The 10147-nt window shown below is 57.6% G+C and overlaps 1 protein-coding gene across 1 annotated transcript in view; it reads right to left on the bottom strand.

The window, feature by feature from the left end:
* ZAN (zonadhesin) overlaps window positions 1-10147 on the bottom strand; it is a 35902-nt gene that overhangs the window by 12283 nt on the left and 13472 nt on the right. Inside the window, exons 15-29 of the mRNA XM_010837929.1 lie at window positions 9811-9952; window positions 9534-9650; window positions 8896-9020; window positions 8553-8698; window positions 7605-7748; window positions 7140-7247; window positions 6867-7036; window positions 5605-5807; window positions 4186-4327; window positions 3664-3911; window positions 3261-3441; window positions 2904-3015; window positions 2453-2547; window positions 1977-2153; window positions 76-284 (exon numbers count right to left, since the gene is read on the bottom strand). Coding sequence (XP_010836231.1) covers window positions 76-284; window positions 1977-2153; window positions 2453-2547; window positions 2904-3015; window positions 3261-3441; window positions 3664-3911; window positions 4186-4327; window positions 5605-5807; window positions 6867-7036; window positions 7140-7247; window positions 7605-7748; window positions 8553-8698; window positions 8896-9020; window positions 9534-9650; window positions 9811-9952 — 2319 coding nt within the window. The remainder of the gene's footprint in view (window positions 1-75; window positions 285-1976; window positions 2154-2452; window positions 2548-2903; window positions 3016-3260; window positions 3442-3663; window positions 3912-4185; window positions 4328-5604; window positions 5808-6866; window positions 7037-7139; window positions 7248-7604; window positions 7749-8552; window positions 8699-8895; window positions 9021-9533; window positions 9651-9810; window positions 9953-10147) is intronic.

Here is a 10147-nt window from a genome sequence, read left to right as displayed (position 1 = left end):
CTCCCCACCTCTTTGCAGGCTCTGAGCCCTCTGGCCCCCAACTCATGGAGGCCCCCTTGCAGTCTGGCTTCTCACCGGGTGGTAGGCGCCCCCGGGGCTGGTGCAGCCACACTCGCTGAGGGGCACACAGGTGGTCCCACTCAGGATGTGGCCTCTCTGACACTCACAGCCCTCGGCACAGGGCAGTGAAGATGGGCAGTACGACGGGGTGCTCAGGCTGAGACAGGTGCCCGGGCAGGGGTCGGCGCAGGGGCTGTATCTGCTGCCTGACGGGCACTTCAGAGCTAAGAAGAGATTGGCATGTAGGAAGGAAGAGTCATTTCCAGCTCTCTTGACCTTGGGGCCTGAAGAGCTCCTAAGGGCTTCCCTGGTGGTCCAGTGGTTAAGAATCCGCCTGCCCATGCAGGAGACACGGGTTCTATCCCTGATCCGGGAAGACCCCACGTGCCGCCGAGCAATTAAGCCGGTGCGCCACAACTACTGAGCCTGTGCTCCAGAGCCTGGGAGCCGCAACTACTGAGCCCACCCACTACAACTACTGAAGCCCACGTGCCCTAGAGCCCGTGCTTTGCAACGAGAAGCCACCGAAAAGAGAAGCTCAAGCCCGGAAACTAGAGAAGAACCTGTGCAGCCACGAAGACCCAGCACAGCCAAATTAAATGAATAAATTAAATATTTTTAATGGATTTAAAAAAAAAGAATTCCTAAGAGAGAATTCCCTGGCAGTTCAGTGGTTAAGACTCCTCGCTTTCACGGCTGAGGGCACAGGTTCAACCCCTGGCGGGGGAACTAAGATCCTACAAACGATACAAGACAAATAAATTTTTCAAGAGTGCTCCTTGAACGGATGAACAAAAAGGGGTCCGTCCACACAATGGAATATGATTCAGCCTTACAAAGAAGGAAACCCTGGTGCCCTCTGCAACATGGGTGAGCCTTGGGGACATTATACTAAGACAAGGTGAAGTCGCTCAGTCATGTCTGACTCTTTGCAACCCCATGGACTGTAGTCTACCAGGCTCCTCCATCCGTGGGATTCTCCAGGCAAGAATACTGGAGGGGGTTGCCATTTCCTTCTTCAAGAGATCTTCCCACTCCAGGGATTGAACTCAGGTCTCCCGCATTGTAGGCAGACGCTTTACTGTCGGAGCCACCAGGAAAGTCATACTAAGATAAGCTAGTCACAAAAAGATGAATACTGTGTGATTTCACTTAGATGAGGTCTCTAGAGTCCTCGGATGCATAGCGATAGAGAGTAGATGATGCTTGCCAGGGGCTGGGGGGAGAGGGATGGGGACCTGTGTTTAATGGGGACAGAGTTTCAGTTTGGGAAGAAGAAAAAGTTCTGGAAACAATGGTGATAATGGTTGCATGACAAGGTGAATGCACTTAATGTTGCTGAACTGGACACTTAAAAATTTGTTACAATGGTAATTTTTGTGTTCTGTATATTTTGCTACAATTAAAAGAAAACAAAAAGGGTTCCTGGGAAAGAGGAAGAAAGGTCATCACACGGGTGACCTGGGGAAGACGAGAAGGAGAGAGCAGCCAAATGAGGTCAGAACTTTTTGGTGCTGGTAAGTCGCTTCAGGTCTGACTCTTTGTGACACTATGGACTATAGCTCTGTCCACGGGGATTCTCCAGGCAAGAATACTGGGGTGGGTTGCCATGCCCTTCTCCAGGGGGTCTTCTGACCCAGGTCTCTTAGGTCCCGACCTGCATCTCTTACGTCTCCTGCATTGACAGGCAGGTTCTTTCCCACTAGTGCCATTGGTGAGGTGAAAGTCAGACGGGGTCTCTCAGCGGAGGGAGTCGAGGGGAAGATGGGGGCTGGGCTCCGAGAGACTGGAGAGTGGGGGACAGAGGGCGTCCCACATGGGGGCTGGGGGCCGGGCTGCGAAGGGGAGAGCGGAGGAGCAGAACTGAGGGAGAGGGAGAGAGGGCGGGGCTCAGGGGACTCCGCTAGGTCACTCACGGCAGAAGGTGCTGCTCCGCCAGGTGAGGACCTGGCCGGCACGGGCGCACAGGGACGCGTAGGCCTGCAGGGAGCGGCACAGGGTGAAGGCATCGCCCTTGGTCCCACACTGGCCGTACACACAGCTGGCGAAGCTGGCCTGCGGGGACACCACCCTGTGGCATGTGGAGAAGGGTCCTGGTGGATGAAACGAGGTAGGTGAGAGTGAGCCTCAGGAGGAAGCGGAACCACAAGCCTGCTCTGGGGCAAAGTCAACATCCACTTCCATCCAAACCCATGATTATTAAGAACCTACTGCCTGAGATGCAAAAAAAACCCCACAGATCCATCAGTGCCCCCAGGTGACCACTGCCTCCGCATCCCCTCTGCTGTCTCAACTTCCTGTCTCACCTCCCTGCCTCAATGATCAGCCCCCCTCCTCTGTCTCCTGTCCTGGGGGGTGGGGGGGAGCAAACAGGGGCCCCTGTGTGGCTTACCCTGAGGATTCACTAAGATATCACAGTTCTTACTCCAGGGGTCAGTTGCATTCTTTTCCAGGCACCTGGGGGGCCTGGCATCTGCAGCAAAGCAGCTAACAGAGGAGGAGGGGAAGGGACAGGGATTTAGGATCAGAGGACTCTTCCCAAAAGCCAAAGCAGACATGGAGAGGGAAGCGGGAAGGGGAACCAGGGTGGGAGAGGAGAACAGAGTGAGGGCCTTGAGTGGTAAGGTCAGCAGATGCAGCAGGAAGGAGAAAGGTTAGATCTCAGGGTGGACTTCCCCAGAGACAGGTCAGGAAGCCCGGGAGAAATCAGCAGGCAGGGGTGTGGGAGGTCAGAACAACCTTCCATCAACTCCAGGAGAGATTGGGGACACCGCCAGGCTGCCTGCCAAGCAGGCAGCTCCCCGCCCCAGTCCAGCTCCCAACTCTCCCCATTCCCGGCTCACCCAGATTCAGATAACTCATTTAGCTTCCAGGAGGCCCCCAAGCGCACGGAGTTGACAGCAGGTCTCTTATCAGGCTGCAGATTGTCATCCAGGCTGTTGTTGTTGTAGTTCCCTGGGGGACCGAGCAGTCAGAGAGGCTGCAGGCTCGGTCCCAGGACCGAGAAGCCACCCTCTCTCCAAGAGAAGCCTTTTCTCTTCCTTCATCTTTGGCTTCCCTTCACGCATACCCTCACACACAATGCCCTCAACCGAGTAACAGATCGCCAAGCACTTGTTCACGTGTGGATGAGCAAGATACCTGAGAGGCTTGGGTTGCCTGTGGCCCCCACTTCGCCTGCACGTGCCCAGGGAACTCACCACACATCCCACAGAGCCGGCCGGCGTAGGAAGAGGGAGCGGTCACTTCCACCAGGTGGTACCCGTCATAGCGAACTTGAAGCCCGAAGTCCGTGTAGAGGAGGATAAAGGAGCCACTGGACCTCACGGTCATCCGGCCGTGGGCAAACCACAGGGGCAGAGCCACCTGGCGACCATCCAGCTACAGAGGTAGGGAGGACGAGGTAGGGAAAGGCTCCAGGGACAGGATAACAACGGGGCAGAGACCAGGGAGCAGGTAGGGGGCAGGGCGGGGGATAGCGGGTGTGTCTCAGAAACTGAGGTTTCGGTGTCTGCCGGACAGGCATAACTGCAGGCAAGGGGGAAGGGCAGAGATGCCGCGTGGGCTGGGGGTGGGGCCGGGGAGGCGGGCACAGGCACTCACCATGACCTTGCGGCCTTTGAGCATCCAGACTCTGATGCCAAAGGCCTGCACCTGGACGGCTTTGACGTAGGAGGCCTCCAAGTTTCCGCCGCGGAACTCGTTGGTGGCGCTCACAAAGAAGTAATTCTCCAGGGACTTCAACAAGCAAGGCCGGGTCAGGATGTAGGTGCAGGTGCCCATGAAGTGGTGCAGGGCTCCATCGAATGTCAGGTAGTGGGGATCCCCCCAGACAGTGCAGGTGGCCGACCCTGGGCACCAGGAGACGGTGTTCAGGGATGCCGTCACCTTGATCTGCCATCTTGGCCAGTCCACGTGGTGATGGTACCCACGGCTCATCGGGGTGGTTGGTGAGGCGTGGAGAGGTCAAGGTCAGGGACTACTCCAGCCTCACTGTCTGGGTTCTTAAAGGCGTTGTTTTGACTCTGGGCAATCACCCCCCAGCCCCTGCTTATACCCCAGCTCTCTGCTTTAGGACAGGACCATGCCTCCGCTCAAAGTCACTTGGGCAGCCCCCAGGCTCACCTTGAGGGTGGCAGCCATAGGTGCCATCCTGCTGACCGCACATCTCCTGGGCCTGGCACTGCCACGGCACACAGCGAGTTCTGTTGGTGCCCTCACAGATGCAGAGCTGTCTGCAGCCTGGCTTGAACCACCGCTCCCCTATCTGGAAAGAAAAGAAGTCGTCCCCTGGTCAGGACTTCCCTGATAGTCCGGTGGTTAAGAATCTGCCTTGCAATGCAGGAGAGAGACACAGGTTCGATCCCAGTTTGGGGAACAGAGATCCCACATGTGGCAAAGTAACTAAGCCTGTGTGTAGCAACTACAAAGCCTGTACACACTGGAGTATGGGCACCACAGCTAGAGTCAGTATGCCACCATGAATAGACAAACACGTGCTTTTTAAAAGAAAAAGTGATCTTAGCACTGCTATTCAGATCACTGCCTGCTCATTGGGAAGGCGTTCGTGTCATCCCAAAGCTCCAGGCTCAGCTCCATTCGCTTATTCATTCAGTCATTCCATTATTTGTCTGTCCACTGTTTCAACAGATAGTTATCATCTGCCTTGTGCCAGGCGTCAGGAATTCAGTAATGAACCAGATGGACGATGCCCCTGCCCTGACAGAACTCACAGTCCAGAGGGGACAGTCAACATGTAAACAACAGATCCCGTGCCCCAGCCCGTTATGTACCCAGAGGTGACCATCAGGGCACCCAGGGTGCTTCCTGCCATTGGCACTTGCTGCAAGAGTTTAGGGGTGCTTCTCAGGGTCCCATCAGGAGGGCTTCAAGGAGGAGGCAGCATTTCAACAGGATCTCAGAGGAGGAGAAGGTGGCTAACTCAGGTGGTGCCTGGGAGGCCGAGCAGGGGGAAAGGGGCTGCAAAGAAGGTGAAATTGAAAGAGTAAAATGGGGATAAGGAGTGTTCTGGGGCCAGCCTGGAACACAGCTCTGAGTAGGGGAGAGCCCCGTGGACATCAGGTCGGGGAGGGCTTGGATGGATCTCATCCCGAGGCCTTGCAAAGAAGGAAGAGAGGTTTCACAGATCAGGGCCAGCTCCAAGCACTGCCTCTGAGAAGATGGTTCGGATGGGGTCCAGGTAGCAACTGAGAAATGGACCCTCCATAGGCGAGAGAATGCGGGTGAGATGCAGACATGCCTCGGCTTTCAGAGGATGAGAAACAAGAGAAGTGACTCAGGGAAGTGATGGGCAGGGGAGACGGGAAGGGAGAGAACCGGGGGTCCCAGGTTCTGCTGGGGCCTGGGCTGACTCTGGGGAAAAGTACTGGAATTGAAGAAAGAAAAAGGGGAATTAGACCTAAGCGCTCCTCCTCCCGCTCCCCCACCCCCAGTCTCCTGCCCACCAGCTGGTCAGAGACTTCAGAACCCGCACAAGTGCCTTCTGGCTGCAGCACTGAGAGCGGCCCAGCCCCGGCGGCCCACCTTGAAGTAGCCAGCCGTGGGGTCGAGGCAGCCACACTCGGACCGGGGGACGCACTGGAGCCCGCTGAGGACGAAGCCCTGGTTGCACTCGCAGCCTTCCACGCAGCGGTTCTGGCAGGCCATGCCCAAGAATGTGGAATGGCAGGTGTCAGGGCACAGCTTGGCACACAGGGTGTATCTGCTGTTGGGTGGGCAGGCCAGCGCTGGTGGAGGGGGTGGGGCACAGGTGAGGCAGGGTTGGGAGAAAAGGAAAGAGGTAGTTCCCAACCTGGAGCTCGGAAGGCCCATGGCCAGAGGCTTCAGCCCGATCTCCAGAAGAGAGGAACTGGGAGAAACCACCAAGGAGCTCAGCCTCCACCCCCTGGGCCTGGAGGGGACCTTGCAGGGAGGTGCCAAGAGGCAGGACCCCGGGAGCAGACCCACCAGGAGCCTCAGCAGCTCTGCTGTGTAGGCAGGCCCCAGGGGAGCAGTCAGAACCCAGGTGGCCCCACCGAGGCGCTCAAGCAGGACCCCAGAGAGCTGGGCCAGGACTGGGAGCTGTGGGGCGCCCTCCCACCCAGCAGTCTGCATTTAATGTGTATATTGCTCCACCTGGTGTGCATTCACACACATGTGCATTGCTCTCACACCCATACCCTCAGGCCATTGGGAAGGCTTTCTTTTTCTCTTTTTCTTTTTTAAAAAATCTTTTCCCAAAGAACTTTAATTAAGACTTTAACAGAAATAAAAAAGGTCAGAGTATACTCAAGGACCAGATCAGACGTAACAAAACCAAGCTGAACCCAGGGTGGAAATGCTGTTGTTGAGTCGCTAAGTCGTGTCTGACTCTTTGTGACCCCATGGACTGTAGCCCACCAGGCTCATCCGTCCATAGGAATCTCCAGGCAAGAACACTGGAGTGGGTTGCCATTCCCTTCTCCAGGGGATCTTCCAGACCCAGGGATCAAACACAGGTCTCCTGCATTGCAGGCAGAATCTTTACCGTCTGAGCCACCAGGGAAGCCCTAGAGTGAAAATACTGCCTGGAAAATCCACAGCTGGGAGGAAACCCCGGGAAGCCTTCCTGAGTGTGCAGGTGACCGTGTGATTTTCTCAGGGGAGGTTTCCGACCCTGCGGATTTCCTGGTCCTTGTGTAGGGGTGAAGGGGTTCCACCTAGGCGCCAACCCCCCACCCCCCGGCCTGTGCCACCATTCTCAGAAGCCGCCAGCCCTCTGACGTGTGAGCGTGAAGAAAGGGATCCGGCATCTTCGCACGACTCACGGCAGAACTGGGGTCCCCTCCAGGGCTTCACTGCGTAGCCGGCTTCCTGGCAGGTCTCAGTCAAGGCCGACATGTGGGCACACAGTATCTGCTGCAGCCCCTGGAAGTTGCACATGTCAAGCTTGCAGTTGTGGAAGAAGGAAGAGACCTTGAGGTGAGGCAGGCAGGCCCTAGGGAGAGAGGCCAGGTCAGAAGGGATGAGAGGACAGAACCTCCTTCCTCCCATTTTGATGGGCCCGGGCAAGGCCCCTCCTGCTCCTCCCCAATACGTACTGAAAGGCTCCGTTAGCGACCACGAGCCGTCCGCAGTGCTCCGGACTCGACAATGTGTTCTTCAAGTCAGTATCACAAGATGGGAGAGATGCCTGGTTCTCCTGGCACCTGGAAGAGACTCAACCCCACAAGCCCTAAGGACCGAGGCTCGCCTCCATCCCCTCCCGGCCCGGGCGGTCTCCCCGCTCTCGACGCCCCCTAGTGGACAACATCTGAACGCCAAGAGGTGGGAAAACGGGGCCCGCCAGCAGGAGGCGGGGCTGCTCAGAATCGCCTGGGCACCACAGATGGTGAGGGTGGGGTAAACGTGGTGGCAGGGAACTTCGCAGGCAACCAGATCTAGGAGAAAGACAGACGTGGGGGCATACAGAGAGCGCAGAACAGGAGTGATGCCGGCCAGGGTTCTTGGCTCCTCAAAGGGGCAAAGGAGCAGGAGGGCGGAGTAGGGGGCAGGGAGGTCCTCACGCCTGGTCCTCATCCTCCGAGATCTGCCAGCTGTGACCCAGCTCCTTCTCATCTCGTGCTGGTCTGCCATCCGGCTTCTGGTTGTCGTTGCTACTGTCGCCGTCGTAGTTGCCACAGAAACCACAGAGTTTGCTGGAGTAGGTGCTGCAGGGGGCGGAAAAGGAAGGGTGTTCGTGGAGAGTAAGGGTCTCCATCATCTGAGGGACCACAGAGGGGCGGGGGTCGGGGGAGGCCATGGGCAGAGGCGGGCTGTGCACCAAGAGGTGCAGACAGGGAACCAGGGCTCCACGCCAGGCACCAGGCGCACCATGACCTCCAGCTCTCGCCCTTAAGCTATCTTCGTCTCCACTCCTCCCATTCTTCTGCTCACATCCCGTCTTCCAGTCATGGCAAACTTCTTGCTGGCTCTAAGACATTCCACTTTTCCCCTTGGAATTACTGTTCACTACTTTTTTTTTTTATTTAAAAATTTTTTTTCAAATTTTTTTGCCTGTACCATGCAGCATGCAGGATCTTAGTCCCCCAACCAGGGATCAAACCTGTGCCCCATGCATTGGAAGTGCAAAGTCTTCCCTGGACCACCAGGGAAGCCTCCACTATTTCTGTCAATCTTTCTTTCCCTTGTTTGGCCATCTGGGGATCTACTCATCCTTGAAGACTGCAGTCAAGAGGCCACTGTTTTGAAGGCTCCCAAGGCTCATCAGCAACTCCTTCTAGAACATTCCCGAAGCCTTGTGTATAGATCCTGCTATTATCCCACGGCCCTGAAAGCATTTCCTCCCCCTCCGCAACCAAAAGGAGGCCTGCCGGTGGAGCTAGGTGTTTCCTACCCATGACTGAGAATGAATGCCCGGGATGGCAGGGAAAGGGGGGATGGGAGAGTCCCCGAGAGGGAGGGAGAGGCAGAGTGGGAGGAGTGGTAGCCGCCTCACTGTGTCGCCCCCTCACCTGGGCACACGCACATACAGCTGCTGGTCACCATCCCATCTCACCCGCAGACCGAACGCCGTCTGCAGCTGCACAAACCGCCCGCTTGGAGTCAAGAAGACGCCTCCAGAAGGTATGGCCGGGAGGGTGACTCGCTGACCCCCAACCTGGAAGGTGGGGGTGGCCAAGGGAGGAGAGAGAGGAGAGACAGATCCAGGGGTCAAGGAGACCCCGCAGCTGACTCCCACAACCCCACGGCACGCTCGTGACCTCTTCCGCTCCACATGGAACGCTCTAGGGGAGCTGGGCAGATGAGGCCCCCACCCGCAGCAGCCCCAGGGGGCTGCGTGGAGGATGGCCTTACCAGCGTGTGTCTGCCCTTGAGCAGGGTGATGGTGGTCTCAGACAGAGTCACAGAGACCTTGCTCAGGCAGGACACCCCCTCCAGGCCTCGCTGCTCATTCTTCACTGTTACCCTGAAAAACGGCTCTGGGCCAGGAGAATAGGGGTCAGGGGAGAAAGCCAGGGGGCTCGCTCATTCCAGAAGTATTTCTGAGCGCCCACAGAGGGGGGCGCACCCACAGAGGGGGTCGCCCCCACCTGACCCTGTGGGGATAAAGCCAGAGGGGAGGCAGGACCCCAGCAGGAGTGGGGGCGTCGTCCAGGACAGCCTGGGGCCGCGTGCCCCGAGAAGCCTTCCCCACCCCAGCCAAAGGGGGTGTCTGCTGCCAGGTACGCCCTCAGGCCAAGCAGGTCCAGGAAGCAACTGATGCCGAGAGGAGTCTTCACCTGCCTGCTCCCCATGGTCTGGTCCTGAGAAAGTCCTGCTTTGCAGATGGACATGTCATCCCTCGCTCTATAGTCAGTCCTCTCCCATCTTGCCCCGCCATCAGCTCTGGCCCTTCCCCACTGGCCCATACGTGCCCAGGCCCAGCTCTCCCAATCTCAGACTCCAGGGCCAGCCCGTGGGGACGGGGAAGGGAGGCATATGCAGGGTCTTACCTGTCGAGTTGCCACAGGGTTGGGCCAAGAGGTAGGTGCACTTGCCCATGAAGTTAAAGTACCTCCCGTCGAAGGTGAAGTAATGAGGGTCTCCATAGACGAAGCAGGTGGCAGTGCCTGCCGAGGGGACACGGGGGACGTGTGAAGCTGGGTTACCAGGCCAGGCACCATGGCCACCTCACCCACCTAGTGGTCTCAGCTCCCTTGGTCAAGGAAGGGATGGGGACCCCAGTGTCACACCCATGGGGACAGGCGGGGAGAGCATGAGGGGTCTCACCATAGGGGTGGCATCTGTACTGGCCATGCTTCAGTTGGCACACTGTGTTTGTCCCGCACTTATAGGGCTGGCACTCTATCTGACTGCCAGGCTGGCAGCGGCAACGTTCTGTGCAGTTGGGGCTGAACCACTCTGTCCCTGACTGAGAGCGAGGGGGCTGGGGTCACAAGGGTACCACTCCTGGGCAGACTGTTTCATCCCATGGTCTCATCCCCTCCTTCTGCAGACCTCGCCTTGTTCAGACTCCTCTCCCCATCGCCTAGCAGAGATTCCTGCTCGCCCCAGGCCCTTTGCACATGCTGTGTCGGAGCCTGTCCTCCTTCCCCCTATCTAAACC

This window comes from Bison bison, unplaced genomic scaffold (genome assembly GCF_000754665.1).
Source record: "Bison bison bison isolate TAMUID 2011002044 unplaced genomic scaffold, Bison_UMD1.0 scf7180017864085, whole genome shotgun sequence".
Lineage (NCBI taxonomy): Eukaryota > Metazoa > Chordata > Mammalia > Artiodactyla > Bovidae > Bison > Bison bison.
This window is presented reverse-complemented; position numbering and strand designations above follow the sequence as displayed.